The sequence below is a fragment of the Camelus ferus genome, chromosome 19 (genome assembly GCF_009834535.1).
Source record: "Camelus ferus isolate YT-003-E chromosome 19, BCGSAC_Cfer_1.0, whole genome shotgun sequence".
Lineage (NCBI taxonomy): Eukaryota > Metazoa > Chordata > Mammalia > Artiodactyla > Camelidae > Camelus > Camelus ferus.
Genome location: NC_045714.1, coordinates 9,890,369 through 9,910,847, shown reverse-complemented (window position 1 = coordinate 9,910,847; position 20,479 = coordinate 9,890,369). Strand labels below are relative to the sequence as shown.

Genomic DNA, 20,479 nt, shown 5'->3' with positions numbered 1-20,479 from the left:
AGGCTTCCTGAGGACTAGACTGTCTTGTTCAACGTTCCCTCCCCTGCACCTGACACAGTGTCTTGTCCCTGTTAAACACTCAGCAGACACTTGGGATGACAGAAGAGAAGACTCAGACGTGGAGAAGAAAGACGGGTAAACTCTGAAGAGAGCATACATTTTACGTGCTGAGAGGGGATATTTGAAACCTAACATCTTCTGCAAGGAATTAAGCCATCGTGAAGTCGATGACTAGTAAACTGGCTTGGGATTTTAGGTAAGGTATCAGCTAGAAAAGATGAGGTCTTTTCTGACAAGAAAATGCACGGGAGCGGCTGCCGCCGGCGGAGCAGGTTGTCGGTGCGGTTCACCTGCGGCGCTTGTCCCCAAGCTAGAGCCTGTTCCCGCCGCACAGACGGGAACCTCTGAGGGCTGAGCGTGACCCAGCGCTGACGGCGTTCTCATTCCGACCTGAAACCGGTTCCACAACATCATGTTGAAGCTTTAAAAAAAATATCCCTGCAATGAGCTGCACTTGTACCATTTAAATCAAGTTCTATGAAGAATAGGACCTGACATCAGGTTTTTTTTTTTTTTTTTTTTTTTTTTTTAAGTCTTGCAGCCACCTCCAAATTTGAGTTCACGGCTCGAAGTGTTTCTGGTTCACCTAGAACCAGTGATGATGCTTCTAGAAGCCTCCAGCGCCCCCACTAAGCTTCTCACTGCCGGGACTCTGTCTTGATGGAATCATCACAGTGGTGGTGACTCAGAGCGTGGACTGTCTGCTGGGCGACTCAGGCCCACGGCTGCAATACCGATAATTCACCTCCTCGTTTCATTTCATCTCAAACAGTGGCTGCCATGTGGCGGGCCCACCTGAGACAGCAGTGGGGGAATGGAAAGTGATTCCTGAAGAAGAAAAATGGGAGATGATTTCACTTAATTATGGCCCCTTTTGATTTCCCCAGGCTTTTCCTTTGGGGTCAATGCGATCACTGTCAAGAAGCCGCCTCAGCTGGGACTTTCAGCTGTGGAAAATGGACTGGTCCTGAGCTCTGATGTCGTGGCTGTGGGTGGCCTCTGCCCATCAAGTGTGGTTCTCAGACCAGCAGCACAGGCGCCAACTCGGCGCCTGTTAGGAACACAGAGTTCCAGCCCTGCCCCCAGCCCTGTGACTCCGAATCTGCATTTTCACAAGGTCTCCAGGAGATTTTGAGTGCATGTTCCTGTTTGAGAAGCCCCAGGGGGTGTGCCCAGAATATAATAAGGTGACCCACTCGTATTTTTTAATGGTAATATCGGTAGTAAGAATAATGTTGAGGGGCCCCAGCGACCATGCTAACAAGTCTTTGATGAATTACTTCATTGAAACGTCTCAACAACACGTGATGTAGGTGCTAACATTATCCCCCCTTTTCCTGGCAAGGAAACAGAAATAAACTGCCGATGTCGGTGAGAGGCAGTGAGAAGCAGGACCCTGGACTGAATTCAGGTCTTGTCTGCCTCTGAAGTTCAGGACCATGCGCTCTATGCTACTGAGTTACCTGCGGGAATGAATTACAGATGTCCCAAGTTGCTCACATGCTTTCATTCGCTCCCTCCTCAGACGTCTTCTGAGAGCCCGCCTTGGACCAGGCACTCGGGTGGACTTGGAGAAAAATAAGGTGGAGCCGCCTCTCCATGGCATTCCCAGCACGGAGGGGTCATGGGGAGAGGGGTGAGGCATGGCAGACGTGACCAAATATTCATATCCCTACAGGCACCCCGAGTTTGTGTCCTGGGCCAACATTGAGGGGGGAACTCAACACTCTGCTGCTCCCCCAAAGGTAAATCCATTGCTCCGAGCAGCGGTGACCACATGCACTTAAGATTTTGTCCCCACTGGACTTCCAGACCTGCCTTGTTCCTTCTGCAGACACCCAGCCTCTGCCTGCTGGTCCACAGGCACAGGAGATCCAGTCGCTTCTGAGTTTCTCAGCATCTGCCTGGCAAAGACATGTCTTCCCCTGAGATCTGGCTGCCAAGAAAACCAGACTGCGTTGCGTTAGCGCCGTTATATTCCCAGCTACAGTGGCGCCCAAGAGGTGCTGGATGCGGGTCCATCTAGAGACCAAAGGGTCACAAAGGAGGCGGCAGGGCTCACCTCGCTGGGAGGGTCGGTAGTGTTGCCTAGGTTTCTCTTTCCTTTTCACCCTTGAACTAGAAACGTTTCTATGGAGTTCTGCTTGCCTTACCCTCAGGAGAACAGGATGGCAGGTCAGAAGTTTCCCTGCATCATCTGCTCTAGTGGCTTGTTTTCACAGGCGACTGCTGCCTCACGCTGCAGCTCAGGTAACAGAGACCCCCCTCAACACCAGCCTCCAGGGAGGTGCCTGGCCTGTGGGTCCTCCACGTCTTGGGCACAGCAGCCAGATCTGTGACCCAAGGCAGCCCAGGGGGACTCAGTACCTGTGCTTGAGCTACTGAGAAAGAAAAGTCCTCCTTCGCCTGGACTTCTGGGTACCAAGCTTCCTGGGCCTGCAGAAGTGAGGATCCAGTCCATCCAAGGATGAAGCCAGCAGCATCAAAGAGAGTAGGCAGAAGAAAGAGACAGGGGATCCCTGCTGTTATCACCCGCGTGCCTGCCTCCCGCTATGCCTGAGGCTAGTCCTAAACCCAGGCTTTCTGTTACCGAGCTACTGTCACTTGTAAGCAACAGCATTCTGACAAATACAGAAGCCAGTAGGGGTGGGGCAAGAATGGAGCAAGAGGGGAAGGCAGATGAGGGGAGGGGAGAAGAGGGGGGCCGAGACCAAGAAGAGGGAAGGGCTCCGAGCTCAGCGAGACGGGCTCTCCTGTGATCTGCTCTGCATATCGGGTTTACACGAAAGATTAGATTTGCAAACCCAACTGACTAAAAATGAAAATGAAAACAGACTCATAGATACAGAGAACAAATTGTTGCCAGAGGGGTGGGGGTGGGGAAGGTAAAATAAACTAAGGGGATTAAAAGATACAAATTTCCAGTTTTTAGTATACATAAGCCACTAGGATATAATACACAGCATAAAGAATGTGCTCAATAATACTGTAGTTACTTTGTATGGGGACTTATGGTGATCATTTCATGATGGATGCAAATGTCAAAAGACTATGTAATACACCTGAAACTAATATATTGTACATCAATTATATTTCAGTTAAAAGAAGAAAAAGTATTTTCATAAACGGGTTGAGTAATCGAATGCTTCCAACACCCCAGAGAGACCCCCTCATGCCAAGAAAGAATAATTTCATTTAATTAGAAAATAAAATCCCTGTTTGGCAGCTGTCAGATTGCTACTTAGTTTATGAGAATTTACTTTGATCATGCAGCAAGTAGAAGATGCCAGATTCCATAACAGGTCTGTTTGACCTCAGAGCCTAGAAAACAAAATCAGCCTGGAAACAAAGACCCCTGTGCCGCAGGTCCACACTTACCTTGTTGAATTTCCTGGTGCTCTGTCAGCCTGGCTGTGTTCAGTGTAGCTAGCAGCCTAGTAGAAAAGAGAGAAAAGTTAACAGAAAAATTAAACAGTGTGGGATGTTCTCTGTCGGGAAGTCTACGGGGCTGAGAGCTGTGCTGAAGCCCGTTCAAGCCTGGGGAGCATCTCTGGGCCATGTGCCACAGCACATGGTGGGATAGCACTGCGGGCCCTGTGTGGACCTGGCACCTGACTGTGGCTTAGCGCCAGCGCTGCTCCTCGCAGTATGAGTAGCCTGGATCAAGGTGTTCAACCTTCGTGATCCCAGGCTTCCGTTTCTATAGGACGGGACGTTAGTGCTTAACCTCATAGGGTTTTGGTGAGAATTCAATGGGTTAACATGTCTAAGTTTTCTGGCACATAACAATACCATGTAATGTCTTTTATGATTATCATTTTTTAAATTGATTTGGCTCCCAAATAACTGTTCTTATGGGAGAAAGGTTGAGTTCTTCATTTGAAGGGTTTGCTTTTTTTCCCCCTGTGTTTTGTCATCTGTTTCTTCCTGGTTTCTAGATTTCTCTTGGTTCTTGAGTGGCCCAATATCAGTTGTGGGCACTTGACATCCTGACAGGAAATGGTGATGGGAAAGAAATTTAAGCTCCTGGGCTGATGGTTTTTGTTAGTCTTAAGAAATCAGTGGTGCTTGTTGGTTTAGGTGATTCTCCAAGTGTGGTGTGCATTGTAATCACTTGTGGTTCTTGAAATTTTCAGATGCCTAACGTTACCTCTGATCTGAGTCACAGGTTTCAGAGAACAGTCTTATTTTCTCAGATTCCCCATTGGTACTGATATTCACCAAATCTGAGGATCACTGGTGTTACATTCTCTTTGGGTAGACTTGGACTCGTATTTAAGTGTATTAATGAAGTCACTTATTCATTCAACATATTTTTTATTGACCAGTTTTAACATGCTAATTACTGCTTTCTAGTTGGAGAGGTTGATGATAATTAAACAAATAAATTAACAAGAAAATATAAAGTAGGAATAAGATCTGTGATAAAACAATACTTCATGTGAGTGACCAGGGTCTTCTTTAGAAAGAGAGCAGGGAAGGCATCTCTGAGAATTGGTCTGGAGCCTGAATGATAAGAAGTTTATGATCATGGGACTATGTGGAGAAAAAGACTTCCAATAGGGGAAACAGCTGGTGCAAAGGCCCTGGGGCAGGAATGAGTACCATGAGTTTGAGTCCAGTGAGGGGTGAGTACAGGTACGAGTGAGGGCAGGGGGCTTACTGGAGGAGATCAGATCATTAGGGCTTTGTAGGGCAGGGTAAGGAAGTGGAATTTTATTTAAAGCCACTGAGGAGTTTTGAGCAGGAGTGCGATGTGATCTGATTTAGATTTTTTAAATGATTGCACTGGCTGCTGTGTAGAGAACGGACTTTAGTGGAGGCAAGAGTGGATAATGTTTTCAGCCAAGGAGGCTTGAGTGTGTTATAGCCCCTAGCCCTACAGAAGAACATCACAATTAAGCTCAAAAGTTCAACTTAAATGAGGACAATAGGCAGTGATTTTTTAGGAGCTCAGGGAGTCAACCACTGCAGTGATTCTGCCTTGGAAGTAGTGCGTGAAAGTGAACATGAATTAAAATCACAATGTGCTTTTATTTCCCCAAATTAAACATTTTCAAACCTGACTGTCCCACTGCTTCAAATGTACAGTGGGTTCCCACATGAAGATCTGGGAAAGCGGGACAGTGACAGCCCAAGGTCCAGGGTTGTTCACCCCAGAAATGGATGTACTCCCAGGGCTACCCACGGGCTTTGGAAAAGTGTAGCAAGTAAAATGATCAATTGTCTTTCAGGTTTTTATGACAGCTCTGTGGAAGCTGTTATGAACATCTGGACTCGTGGTTGTAAAATCTGTATTAAAGTTTCCCTCCGTGGCAGCACGTGCCTCTGATGTCACTGGGTCATGGCTCAACTGTGCGTACTGTTTCCGGGTGTTAGGGTGTCCAGGTTGGACTTGGGGGTGTGGGTTGGGCAGCCCGAGTTTGAATCTTCACTTCTCCACTTGTAGCTGAGTTTTTATAGACAAGCTTCTTGACCTGAGTTTCAGATGCCCCATCTATAAAATAAGGATGATTCTAGATTTTGCCTCCAGGGGTTATTATTGCAGAGGCCAAAGAAATGAGCGCCTGTAAGGGACTTAGCACGGTTGCTGGCGTGAGTCAGCACTTCATGCAGACATGTATTTTTGCCTCTGGGTTATGGTCATGTGAAAGTCCTCTATGCCCTTGCTACTTAAAAGGTGGTTCCCCAGACCAGCTGCCGCATCCCCTGGGAGCTTGCCAGAGTCAGAAATGCAGGATTTTAGGCTCCATTCAAGACCTGCTGAATTAGCTTTTACCCTTGAACAAGATCCTGAGTGATTCCAGCAAGCGTTTCTGTTTGGAAACATTGCTCTCAGCTAAAATGTATATAGGATGGACCACTGTATCTGTTTTGATTATGGAAACCTGTTGGCAGCATCGTGTTGGTGCAAAAAGACAGCAGCAGCAGGGCATAAAATACATGGTGACCCTAACTTAGCCGGGCTCTCCTGGGCGACCCGGTAACCCTTCTGGGACTCACTTTCTTCATCTGTAAAAGGACTCACCTTTTTAGAGGTTTGTTGAGAGGATAAATGAAATAACGTGAAAGCTGGCATAAAAGAGTGAAAAGTACCTTATTTTAATCTTGTTTACATAGAAAAAGGACACCATGATTCCTGCAGCTGTTAAAACAATTTTCAAAGACTTTGACTCCCCATTTTCCACATTAACTTGCTGAGTAGCAATGGATGAGACTATTATTTGGAGTCTCGATTAAGATAATGGAGAGTGACAGTGGCCCAGGAATTTCAGCCGGTATTTTTGGAAACTAAATGGGAGAGTTTTGTAGTTTGGCTAAAAAGCATTGCCCTAGAAAAGACTAGCACTTTGGTCAGTGGGGATGTTTATACCATTTACAAAATAGTCATGGAATTGCAGCACAACATAGGATGGTCGTCAGAAGTCACCAGGATACTTCCAGGTGGTGTATTTTAATGTGACACACGTTTATCAGCCACAGAAGCCTTTTATTATTTCCAAACATTACAATCAAAACAAGAAGCAATTAATGTTATTCACATTAGCATATATCAACTACAACCCCCCCCCAATATTCCAGCACAAGAAAAATATGCAGTTGTACACCAAAGACACAGCATAATATAAGAATTCATGCGAGGGGTCCATGAGGACAGCTGGAAAGCACAGCCTGAAGTCATCTGGGGCAGGAAGGGGTCTGACGGATGCATGCAGCCCCCAGCGATGTCAGCAAATCTCCTCCTACGCTCACAGGAATGAGTTGCTTTACTTGAGAAAGTACAGACCTGGATAACAGGGTCATCCAACTTGAACACCATGTTGAGGAAAAGGAGCAACGGAGCAAAAACCATTCTCCTTCACAGATCGCATCACATAGAGAACATGTGATGAGACATAGTTACTATGAGCAAGCTTCCGAGAAAGCCACAGGCAGCTCACAGCCTCCAACCCTCTGACACTACAGGAAAGCAGTGTCTCGAGACACAAGCCCTCCCACCCACGATTTCCTCTCCTGTTTTAAAGACAGAAAAGGAATAATCAGAAAACATATCTTTTTTAAAAATAAGGAAATGGATACCTTAAAATGTCAAAGTTTCAAAATACTTTGTACACAGATACGTTCTGATTTTTTAAAGCACTTTCTCTCTCTTTCATTAGAGTTTTGAAAGCTGCCCTATGGTGAATGCATAAAACCCCAGCAACACCACCACCACCCACCAGTAATAATAACAGCAAAAATAGAAGTGGGTTAGAATCCCGAGCTATTTTCTGAGGGGGAGGCTGGTGTGGGGTAGGGGTCAAGAAGAGGGCAAACAGCATAGCATTACTTTTTCCACAAAGAGATAATTGTTTTGGGGAAATTGTTTTACTGTGAATAGAGTAATAGACTAGAAACTCAGTCGCTTATGAAATGCGGGAAAAGCCATCCAAGCAGCTTGCAGCCAGAGGTTGGGAGCTGTAACGGGTTTGCTTGGGAGAGATTCAACACCCCCTTGCTGTTAATGGGAATCTGACCTGAAGCCTGAAGGTGTGGATGGGGAGCAGGTGCGCAGGCAGGCATCCCAGACCCTGGGTGCATGGAAAGGAGCGCTCGGCACCCAGAGCAGCCTCCACTGATCCCCCCACTGACTATAGGGCAGATCAGAGTGTGTGACTTACCCACATCGTCATCCTTCCAGAGAGCCTGCTAAGTACCATTTTTTCCCCTTTCAACAGGCTTCACAAGCTTAAAAACAAAAGACACATATGATCATGACCGTTAGCCCACTTTTACATCTTTTCAGTGTTTTTCTCCCTTCTTTCTAAACACCTTGGCTGGATGAAGGGCCAGAAGTGAGCAGACCCGTGTCTGGCTTCCATGGCCCTGCAGCCTACCCCACGTTCATGCCGCTGCAGCTGCAGAGGATCTCCTTAAACGTGTTGCGCAGTTCCAGGCTCCGGAAGGCGTAGATCAGGGGGTCTATGACAGAGTTGCACATGATGAGGACCAGGTAGGTGTTGAAGTGGGCGGTGTAGCAGACACAGTAGGGGTTGGCGGGGCAGGTGATGATGAGGACGAGGTGGAGAAAGAAGGGAGCCCAGCAGAAGATAAATACCCCCAGCAGGATGGTGATGGTGACGGCCCCCTTCATGCACGAGTGCTGCTGCGGGGCCACCCCGCCGGCGGGCGGCAGCGCGGCGATGCGCTTGACGTGCAGCCGGGCGAAGAGGAACATGTGCACGTAGAGGGTGCCCATGAGGAGCAGCATGGCGAGGAACATGGTGATGAGGCACACGATGACCATCTTGCTCTCGGAGTAGACGATGAACACCACGCCGCAGACGCCGCAGCACACCCAGATGGCCACGATCAGCGCCAGGGCCTTCCGCACCGTCATGATGCTGTGGTAGCGCAGCGCGTAGAAGATGGTGACGTACCTGTCCACCGCGATGGCCAGGAGGTTGCAGATGGAGGCCACCAGGGAGATGCAGATCATGGAGTCGAAGACGTTGTCCATGTGCTGGACGAACTGGTCCTCGAAGGTTAGGTAGTCGCTGTTGACCACGGCGATCATGATGGTCTCCAGGGCGTTGGACACGCTCACTAGCATGTCGGCCACCGCCAGGCTGCAGAGGAAGAAGTACATGGGCGAGTGCAGGTTGCCGTTCCTGACCACAGCCAGGATGACCAGGATGTTCTCCATCAGGCTGATGATGCCCAGGGCCAGGAAGACCTCCGGCTTGATGAAGACCTGCTCGCAGAACCCGCCGCTGCTCTGGTTGCTGACGGAAGGGGCTGCGGGGTGCCCCGGGCCATTAGGCAGCGTGGGTTGAGCAGAGAGCGGGCAACCAGAAGCGTTCATTGCACACAGACGGCTGAGCTGAGCTGGGGCCCCAGCAGGGTCCAGAGGCGGCTGCTGCTGTTGCTGCTTACAGAAAAGAAGAAAACCTCCTTCCAGGTACTTTTTGGGGATGCTTGTCCATTTTAGATTTTGATTTTGTTCTTTCCCAAAATCCAAGGATGGAGAGAGAGGGAGAGAGAGAAAGAAAGAAAGTCAGCTTGGAGGCATACAGGGAACTCTGCTTCTTCAGGACAAGCAGTTTTACAGACCCTCTTAGCTCTCTCCCTTATTACCTTCCTCTCTTCTCTCTTCCACGTATCCCCTCTCTCATCCCCACCTGGGAATAGAAAACCAGCTACTGGTTGCTACAGTTACGGCTGCTTTCATAGCAAGACAGGGGATGTGGTACCTGTTGTTAGGAGTGAGGGGTGAACATTCAGTTTTTATACATTGGCTGGAGGCGAACAACTCCTACTTAATCTTCAGCGCAGCGGAATGACCACTGAGCGTCAGGCGCGTCTCTGACTGACAGCAGGACCGGCTCCCCGGGCTTGGACCAGGAGATTACAAAGCAGCCTGGCGCCCTCTGCAGGCCAGTCGGCTCATCTGTTCGCTGGCTTGACAGCAATTTTTATTTGACATGAAAACCGTCACAGCCATCCTTTGGTCCAATTATCTGTTCATTTGTACCTCCCCCAACTTTTTTTTTTTTTGGTAGCAAACATTTCTTGAGTATCTACCATGTGTCAGGTCTCTGCCAAGCGCAGGAAATATAATGGTGGGCAAGACAGACACACCATTCCTATTTCCCCCAGACTTGGAGTCTGGGGTGGAAGATGAGAAATCAGGCAGTTATATTACAATATGATGAATGTTTGGAGGAGCATGGTGGGGGAGCCCTAACCTGGACGATCAAGGAAAGCTCCTGGAGGAAGGAGCATCCAAGCTTTGACTTCAAGGAAGCAGAGGCTCTAGCCGGTGGTGAGGGGGCTGTGGTTGAAGGAGGTAGAAGAGGATTCCGGGCAAAGGGGATAGCATGCTTACAATCTGGAGGCAAAAGGAAGTGGTTCCCCACCCTGGCCACGGGAATCATCTGTAGGATGTGGGCTCGGGGATCCCAATGGACCTCCTGAGTCAGGATCACCCAGGAGTAGGACCTGGGCAAGTGTGTTTTCAATTTTGACAGGTGTAGGGGTGGCGGGGGTGCTGCCAGGGTTGAGATCTACTGAAAAGCAAGCTTGGTGTTTTTGAAGAACTTTACATAGTTTTCTCTGGCAAGAGTGTGGCACTGGGAGACACAATTTGAGAAATGAGCCTGCAGGTTTTGTTTTTGTTTTGTTTTGTTTTTTAAGGCGAGAGACGGCTGGATGCTGAAGGATGGTCTCAGCTGTATGTGGCAGTTTGGATTGTATCCTGAAGGCAGTGGGGGGGGCGGTGTGTGGAAGAGATGAGATGGGGTTTGCATTCTAGATAGATTCCTAGTTGCACAGTGGAGGCTGGATTGGGGGGAGGGGTGAGCCAGGAGCCTGGGAGGCCAGGGGTGCAGAGATTCAGGGAGAGATGATGCTGACCTGAAGCAAGGAGGTGACCATGGGGCCGTGGGAGGAGTGGACAGAGATATTTAGGATGCAGAGTCATGGAGATTCAAGAGCAATGGGATGCGGGACTGTGGGAGAGGGGAAGACCAGGGAATATCTCCACTTCCTTCTTAATTAACAGGAAGATGGAGATGCCATTTGAGCTGGAAAATATAAAAGGTAGAATTTAGCAGTTGACTTTAATACTTGGTTCATGTTGAATATGATGTTGTACCAGGAGGGGTCATGTAAACTCTGGACACACCGAGTCACCCCCACCATGTCACCACACAGAAATCCCGGATGGATTAATGATCTATCTAACTGTCTTCTAACTGTATCTGAGTGTGAGCATGACGGTGCCTGTGTGAATGAGATAGAAGAAATATGATATGAAATAGAAGAAAATTTAGAATATTTATACAACTTTGGGTTAGAAAGATCTTCTTAACAAGATGGGCAACCTGAAATTTAGTATGCAAAAAGTCACCATGAACAAAGTCAGAAGACAAACAGGAAGAAAACACTTGCCTTTGGCAAAAGTTACTGTCAATTCTAAGCAAAGAATACTTTCACATTAATAAGAAAAAGATGATTTACTTCTTAGAAAATTAGGTGAAAGATATGAATAGAAATTCACTGAAGAGAAAATGCAAATGGCTAATAAACATATGAAAAGATTGCAGCCTTCTGAGAAGTCAGAGAAATGCAGATCAAAATGAGACTTCAGATTGACAGGAATTAAAAAGATACCAAATTCAGCAGAAAGGATTGGGAGGAGCACATGCTCATGTATTCCTAGTGTTTGCGGGTCGTCTCATCATTTGACAATTTCTACTAGAAGGAAAAAATGCATCTGAGTCTGTGAACCGAGAGGCATGAGAAATACTGCTATTTATTTTCAACAGTGTGACTTCATTTCTGATGCTAAACCACCCATGCCCCAGGTTGGGGAAAACACAATCCTCATTCTTTTGGGGACTTCTCTTCCTCACCCTCAGGGTCACACCCAGAGGTGTGTTTCTGCTCTCCTGTTCTGTGGTTTCAGGGGCACTCATCTTACCTGCAAAGCTAAGGCTGCTTGCTCTTTTCTCTGCTCTGTGCTTGGCCTGGGCTGAACACTGACCGTTCTTCTCTAGTTCTGTCCTCTGATTATGTGCATCCTTGAGAGAGAGCGAGCAGATGGGCCTGGCACTTCAAACCTGCACCCTCAGAGGAACCCTCACTGCTGATGAGTGTTGGTTTGGTCTTCTCTCAACTCTGCCCTCCACTTTCCTGGGGGAGCAGCACAGATACAGCCTTACCTTTTAATTGAGTCTTCCATAAAGACTTTATTAACAATTATGAGACACGAAAGTCTCTGTCAGTGTTTCCATATGTTGTTGGCACATGTTGGGTGCCTGTTTTCAGTTTGTTATAATAAACTATAACAAGAAGATTCTTATTGTAAGAGATAACCCACCTAGGTGTTCTCTCTGTCCAAGCTCTGCCCGAATTTTGTGCCTGACTTATTTCTCTTACTGAAGACTCGTAAGTAAATGTCAACTATTTTTTGCCAGTTTCCTTAAATTTCGTGCATTAGTTTATTTGCCCTTAAACCACTCTGTTCCCTTCTCCTTGCCCCACCCCAAACCGTCAGAGTACACCACTCCGTCTCTCTCATGACATGCAGAATGTTACTTTGTTAGAAATCAAATCCCATGCCGCTGACGTGGGACAGCGATGGCCAAAGGTCATATCTGAACCAATGATTAGATGTTATCGTTGAGCCTAATTGTTTCTGAGCAGGAGGTTCCTCTGACGCCTGCTTCTCCACTTCACACCTCAGCCCACTTCTCATTTCAGCCGCCTCTTGCTGGACAGTTCCCTGCAAGTTCGGTTTCAGATTGCCCAGCCAGGCCCCAGGCAGAGGGCTCTACCCACCTCCTGCCCCAGGATCTTCCCTCATTTAGGGGTGGGTGGTGGCCCTCCTAGTCTGATTAAGTTCAGCTTGAGAGTGAGGGGGAGTGAACACCACCTGGGGCAACCCTCAACCAACAAGAGATGGAGCCAATGAGTAACTTCTCCAGCCTCCCACCCTTCAGGTGACGTCTGCAGATGCCTTGTGAGCTGCCCAGATGTCCCCATGACAGTGAGCCTTCATCACCCACAGCAACAACCTTGATAATCTGTCTTTTTGTTGGCTTTTCCTCCTCCTTAATCTCATTCTCTCTTCTCCCACACGCCTGTTTCTTGGGAATCATCTCCCGGATGATTGTCCTTGTCACAGGTTCAGCTGGGGGCAAGGGTGGGGTGAGCACCCAAACTAAGGCACAGAGAAGACCTTCTGGGTGCCAGCTGTCTCTGGGACACTCCTTCCCTTGCTTGATTATCACTCCAGGAAGACAGGGCTGTGGGTGGCCACCCAACACCTATTCTCTCCTTCTTCCTCACGAACGGACTCCTGATTTATTGGGACAGTGGCATGCCCAACTAAAACAGTCTTTTCTCGGAGTCCCTTGTAGACAACATGACCCAATTCTGGCCAATGGAATGTGAAGGAAGGTGACTCAACTAGTACAAACTCTTTTGCTCTTGGCTGTTTTTCCCTTTTGCTGACTGGAATGATGACATGAATGCTGAAGCTCTAGCTTCCATTTTGTAAGTCCGAGGACAAGGGCCAGATACTATGAATGGGGGAGCCCAAGCCTGGAGGGGATCTGAATCCCTGATGACTCTATGGAGAGGCAGTCAGGCCCTGAATTACTTGCCTCCAGGCTTCTAGTTATGTGAGAGAAAAAGAACCCTTTCTTTCACCTCTCAGGGGTTTTCTGTTTTGTGCAGTTGAACTCAGTCCCTGAAACAAGACTATATTTAATCATTTCTTTTCTTTTAACATTTTTTTATTGAGTTATAGTCACTTTACAATGTTGTGTCAAATTCCAATGTAGAGCACAATTTTTCAGTTCTACATGAACATGTATATGTTCATTGTCACATTTTTTTTTGCTGTGAGCTACCGTAAGATCTTGTATATATTTCCCCGTGCTGTACAGTATAACCTTGTTTGTCTATTCTACATTTTGAAATCCCAGTCTGTCCCTTCCCAGCCCCCACCCACTTGGCAACCACGAGTTTGTATTCTATGTCTATGAGTCTGTTTCTGTTTTGTATTTATTTATTTATTTTTTTAGATTCCACATATGAGCGATCTCATATGGTATTTTTCTTTCTCTTTCTGGCTTACTTCACTTGGAATGACATTCTCCAGGAACATCCACATTGCTGCAAATGGCGTTATGTTGTTGGTTTTTATGGCTGAGTAGTATTCCATTGTATAAATATACTGCAGCTTCTTTATCCAGTCATCTGTTGACGGACATTTAGGCTGTTTCCATGTCTTGGCTCTTGTAAACAGTGCTGCTATGAACATTGGGGTAGTCATTTCTTAACTCTATCAGAATCATATCAGGTGCTCAATAAATGTTTGAAAGCAAAAAGACCATAGCTTTCTCTTTTTCCATTCCAGACAATCTTAATAGTATAAAACCCTGATAGAACCTACTTTTTAGATACTATCAGGAAGTGATTCCATTTGTAATTTTATCTATAATTTTTTCTCCTGTTGGACCATATGCTGCTTGTGGGTAGGAACTGTCTTTGTTCCTCTTTATATACCAGCATCGAGCACAATTGACAGCCTCAAATATTACTGAGGTAGAGCCACTCTGGAAACCAGTTACCAAATTTTTAAAAGGCTGAACATAAATTTACCTTATGACTCTCAGTAATTGCTCTCCTAAATATCTACTGGAGAGAAATGAAAACATATGACCACACAGATTCTGGAATGTGAATGTTCATGGCAACATTGTTCATAATAGCCAAACTGTGGAAACAGTGTCATGTCCATCAGCTGGTGAAGACAGACAAGGTGTCGTACGTCCATACAGTGGAAGGAACACTGTTCATCAACAAAAAGGAATGAAATACTGATACACGCACAACAGGAATGAACCTCAAAAACATTATGCTAAGTGAAAGAAGTCAGACATAAAAGACTACATTTTGTATGTTTCCACTTATATGAAGTGTCCAGAAAAGGCAAGTCTATAAAGACAGACAGTAGATGAGTAATTGCCTAGAACTGGGGTTTAACTCTAAATAGGTGAAATTGGGGTGATGAAGATATTTGAAACTGGATTACAGTGATGGCCGCACAGCTCAATAAACTTACTAAAAATCATTCATTTGCACTCTTAAAAGGGATGAATTTTATGGTATATAAGTACACGCTAATCAGTTAAAAATATGATTGCAACAGCGTTCCCTGTGTCGTGAATGGTGTATAGTCACATAAAGACTCACTAATGATGTGTGATTATTGTAGTGAGTGACATCCTCTCTGAAAGACGTAACACTTGTGCAGGTACATTACGTGCAGCCCATTTTCGGCTCCCAGGCTCTTCCTTTGTCCCCGAGAAGTTCTAAGAACCACCCGAAGCTAATGGCTCTTGTGTATCTAGGTTGCCAACTTGACACCCGTGACTGAGCTCCTTTGTGGCTTTCTTGGGCATCCTTAATTGCTTCCTTAATCTGGACTGAAGTTTTATTCTTATCAACACCAGCTTTGACGTTATTCCCTCTTCTTGAAGCCTCCCTTAGAACTTTTATTCCATTGCTTGCTCTTACCACCCATCAGAGAAGAGTTTCCATTTTCCTTTTTTTTCTTTTTCTGCTAAAATCCAGAGACTTTAATTAAAATGTGTTTTAAAATTTTATCCCTTTATCTTTTTGAGGATACCTTCTTGAAATTACTGGAAGAGGTGAGTGTATCATAGTTTTGGGAGACTTTCTGATAAGCTGTGTCCATCCTAAGTGAACCTTAATCAAGCAAACCATTGGCAAAGTTCAAGCCCCTTAATGGATTTCCCCCTGAATCATTGAATGGATTAGTTGTGCCCTTAAAACACTGCTCTCTCGGAATGAGACCTTGATCTGCAAATGCTTATGTCTCTCTCGTAAAAAACCCTCGAGCCTTTTTTTTTTTTTTTGGTTTTATCATTCTTTTTTTAAATTGAAGTATAGTTGATGTATAATGTTGTGTTAGTTTCAGGTATTCAGCAAAGTGATTCAGTTATAAATATACATATATTCTTTTTCAGATTCTTTTCTGTTATAGGTTATTATAAGGTATTGAATCTAGCTCCCTGTGCTATACAGTAGGACCTTGGTGTTTATCTAAGTTACATATAGTAGTTTATATCTGTTAATCCCAAACTCCTAATTTATCCCTCCTCCCACTTTCCCCCTTGGTAACTATAAGTTTGTTTTCTATGTCTGTGAGTCTATTTCTGGTTTGTAAATAAGCTCATTTGTATCATTTTTTAAGATCCCACGTATAAGTGATATCGTATGATATTTGTCTTTCTCTGTCTGACTTCATTTAGTCTGATAATCTTCAGGTCCATCCATGTTGCTGCAAATTTCATTAGTTTTTATGGCTGAGTAGTATTCCATCACATATATACACCACAGTTTCTTTAGCCAACCATCTGTCGGTGGGCATGTAGGTTGCTTCCATGTCTTGGCAGCTTCATCTAATCTTGCAACCCCCCCCCCCTTAACTCTCCCTCTGCTCACAGCTAATGTTCTTGAAAGAATTGTGGATCCCTGCTTCCTCCGTTCTTTTCTGTCTTATTCCTCAATCCATTCACTCTTGGCTTCTGCCTAGGTCACTCCATAGAAATAGGTTTTGCCAAGGGCACTAGTGACTTCCTTGTCATTGTAACCCTTGTCTGAGCTGACTTAACTGCATCTAGTCCTGTCGACCCCGCCTTCCTTCTAGATTCTTCTCTTCTCTTGGCTCCAATTGCCCCACATTCTCCTGGTGTCCTTCGTATTCCTGCAGCCTCTCCCCTTGCTCTTCCAGCTCCTTCTCCTCTACGACACCACTAAATATTGGGCTGACTCACAGCTGACCTCGAGTCTGCCTTTTCTTCTATGTCTTCACTTCCTATGCTGTCTCACTCCACCCACCAGCTTAACAAACAAACACACGTACCCCACGAACTATACATTGCCCTGTTTAAAATTCAATATAAAAGCTTTAAGAACATTCAAAACAGCAAAAACAAAAATCTCTTCTCCTTACTCTCTTGGATTTCAAGATCTTATGAATAGTGAGTCAGTTATTTTGCTTTCTGAACACTTCAGCATAAGGAAAAGGTCAAGGAACTTTTTGTGGTTTATTTTTTGTTGTGTTTTTAAAAGAACATTCTTTTTTTGCACTCTGCTAGAACCTCTTTTGGAAACTCAGGGTAAATTTTTGCTTCTCCAAGTCCATTTCCTATGGTGGATTGACAAATTGTAGCAACAGAGTCAGATTAATGATAGAAGGCAGTTTTCTGAATTCAGAAGACAAGTGATCTGCTTGCTCCCCATTCTTCTAGACGCTGCCACATCTGGTCGAAGGACCAGATGTGATGGATCAAAAAACCCTCCATGGTGTACAAACATCATCTCTCTCTATTGCCTGGTTTTAAAAAAATCCGTCTTAGCACTTTAGAATTGTATTCTTTTCTTCAATCACCAAATTGAGTGCCCTTACCTTTCCTCAACTCCTCTTGTTGATGTTGCTTGTTGGACACTGAGTCCTGTGTTCTGAGTGATGTGTCTCTGGGGCATCACCTTGGAGATGCCGGGGGGCAAGGTCTGCACCACTGGATCGCCTCACCCTGGGGGGATGGTCTCACCCTAGAGCTGCTTAACCTTCACCGTGCATCTGCGGCACCCAGGGATCCTGCCAAAAGGCAGATTCTGGTTCTGTAGGTCCAGGTGATGCTGATGCCACTGGTCCACAAGGGAAGAGACTTGGCTGTTTTCTGTTGTTGACTGAGGAGCAGTGCGAGGAGGGGCAAGCCCAGTGTGGAATTCACTCCCGTGACGGAGGGAGAGGAGCCCCCGGTGCTCAAAGTCAGCAGCAGATGTTTCAGCCGTTGCATTCACACGAGAGCCTCCATGTATGACCAGTGATGGTGGCCGGTGGTTCCACATGGGGCTGCCCGGAAGGGTAATTCGGGCATCCTTCCTGTGGTTTGGCCTCTAAGCTCAATGTTCTCATTTTCCCAGAGAGGCTGTGAGCCACCCAATATCACTGAGTAAATTCCTTTTCTGTTTAAATTAGCCAGAGTGGGTTTTGTTATTTATAATCAAGAATCTGACCCACTCTTGCATGCCAATTTGGGTCAATAGGCATTGGCTATGTGGAGAGCTGGGTGGTGAAGAATCTCAAGGCTTCATCAACTTGGAGGAGTTCTGGGACACACTAGCAATGCCAGCATGGATACAGGACTAGAGATTGGAAGCCTGCACATTATGCCTCTGACATTCCTGTATCATAGTCTGTGTTAGCTTCCTTTTGCTGCTGTAACAAATACTGCACATTTAGCAGCTTAAAACAGCAGAAGTTTATTTTCTTACCATTCTGGAGGTGAGAAATCCAAGCTGGGTTGGCAGGGCTGCATTCTTTCCAGAGGCTGCAGGAGAGCATCTGCTTCCTCACGTGTCTCAGCTTCACGGCCCCATCCTCCAGTTTCAAAGCCAGCAGCGTAGAATCTTTAAGTCTGTCGCTGACTCTGACCTCTGTTTGTATCATCATATCTCCTCTTCTAACTCTGACTCTGCTGCCTCCCCCATGTAAGCACCTTGGTGATGACATTGGGTCCATTACGGTAATCTAGGATCATCTCCCGTCTCTAGACCCATAGACTTAATGACATCTGCAGAGCCCCTTTGGCCATGTGAGGCAACATGTTCACAGGTTCTAGGGCTTAGGATGTGGGCCTCTTTGGGGGCATGATCCCATCTAACACCTCCCATTAGTCAGTATTTCAGACCCTCTAGTGAACACTCTCAGCATCCCCACAGATGCTCAGTTCTTTGGTGACTGACTCATTCTAACTCAAGATTAATATATTCATTTATAATGCTGATTCCTCTTTTTCAGAGACCAGAATGCTTAAGCATTTGTGTGTAGAGGATCCTCTCTGCCTGGAATTCCTGAGAAAACAAATTATTACCCAGGGGTTATATGATGAATTAGGCATCAGAAAAAAGAAAGTAGGATGGTTGGGAGAGGGGCATCTAGTTCTGTGAAAGCCAACTAAAATATCTTTATCCTTAAAACCAACCTCCCTTCTGGAGCCTAGGGAGCTCATTTCCTTCAGACAGAGCAGGGATTGGCAAACACGCCATACAGTGAACACTGTAGACTAGAAGATGCTTGCCAACCCAGAGACTTACTAGACCAGTGATTCTTGAACTCTAGCATGTGTCATAATCACTTGGAAGGCTTATTAAAATGCAAATCCCACTCCCCTGGCCCCCCTCAGGTCCGACTCAGTGGGTCTGGGATGGGGTCCCAGAATTTGCCTTCCTGTCAAGTCTCCAGGTGATGCTGATGATGCTGTCTGAGGACCACACTTTGGGGACCACTGCTACTCGACTGTAAGCTCCATGAGGGCAGGGACCCTGTCTAATTGATTCACTGCTACCTGCAGCATCCAGCCCAGCAGTTACAACATGGGAGGCACTTAACGCACATAATAATAACTAAATACGTTGCTGAACCGACCATCCTTTAGAGCTAGATAATCACTCATACACTAAATACACTTTTGTGTGTGTGTAGTAGGCAAAATAACATCCCCTCTCCCAAAGATGTCCATATCCCAGTCCCAGGAACCTGTGAATGTGCTACTTCACATTGCAGAAGGGACTTTTTGTGATTCAAGTTTTGGACATTGGGATGGGGACATCATCTTAGATTATCTGGGTGAACCTAATCTAGTTACACTAGTCCTTAAAAGCAGACAGGCTTTCCCTGCCGCCGTGAAGAAGATGCATTAGGAGAAAAGGCAGGAGTGAGCAGACGTGAGGAGGAGGACACCCGCAGTTGCTGGTTAGGCGACAAACAGCCTCATGAGCCAAGGAACGTGCACAACCTCTCCCAGTCTTCTCATCAGTCACCCTTGTGAGCTCTGGTCTGGAGGAGCCAAGAAGTGGTGGATGTTGTGGCTGGGGGTGCAGGGAGGTGGACATAAATAAGTGTAATAGAGCGTGGCAAGTGCTGTAAAAATGTCACAGGCGAGACCAGGGAAGAGGAATTAATTTTGACCACTTGACTTGGATTCTCTGTCACTGTGCTTTATTTTACTCTTTTGGAAGATATTGTACATGGTAGGGACAGCCATGGAAGTTTTCTCGTATTGGGTGAGAGATAAAAATCGAAACATGGCATATCCTTCAGTCCCACATGGTCGACCATGAAGGTGCTCTCATTTTGCTGAATTCGTCATTCAAAAGAACATTGATTGACAAAAATAGATACCAACGTCATATAGAGCGGGAGGGAGAGAAGGCACTCAAGGCTCCAAGGACAGCGGGGTGACTGTTTAGCCCTCAGAACCTTTCTCCCTGGGGCAGAGGGAGAAAATAGCTTGCCGATGTGATTCGAACCATGGTAACACGAGTGTTTTCTTTGCTAGAAATGGCTTTTTTTTTTTTTAAAAAAAGCCAAGGTTTTTATGGAAAACATTCCTTTCAAAGAAAAAAAAAATTAGACTGAGTTCCTGGCTGATGATGAATAGTCTGGGTTTTGTCTCTGATGTGCCCACACTTTTCTGAGAACTGAGATTTGCCGGGTGATGAGTCCTCACGCGGCAGCTCTAATGTGAGAGGCTTGACTTAATGTCCAGGGTGCTGCATTCAGTGCGACCATGTGCTGACTGAGAACAGTGTGTGAGGCTCCAAGTGCCGTCCTGCCCTCCAGGTGTTGTGGGGACCAGCATCCGCAGGATGCTTGCTCCCAGCGTTTGCTTCCCTGGTGCTTCTACGCTCACCCGCGCTCTTTGGCGACCAGTGGCATGTTTTGCTGGGTAACACATCACAAGCTGAGTGTGATGCAATGCCAAGTGCTACCCGTTCAGTCACAGTCCCAAAGGAAGGAAGTACATTTCCAGGAGGTTTTGCAGAAGTC

The 20,479-nt window shown here is 46.1% G+C and overlaps 1 protein-coding gene across 1 annotated transcript; it reads right to left on the bottom strand.

Annotated features, from left to right (window-relative positions):
- Positions 1-7,857: 7,857 nt before the first annotated feature.
- On the bottom strand, positions 7,858-9,013 carry MC3R (melanocortin 3 receptor). Its single transcript, XM_006186146.2, has one exon. It carries the CDS (start codon positions 8,903-8,905, stop codon positions 7,934-7,936), a length of 972 nt encoding a protein of 323 aa, XP_006186208.1. The 5' UTR covers positions 8,906-9,013; the 3' UTR covers positions 7,858-7,933.
- Positions 9,014-20,479: the final 11,466 nt, after the last annotated feature.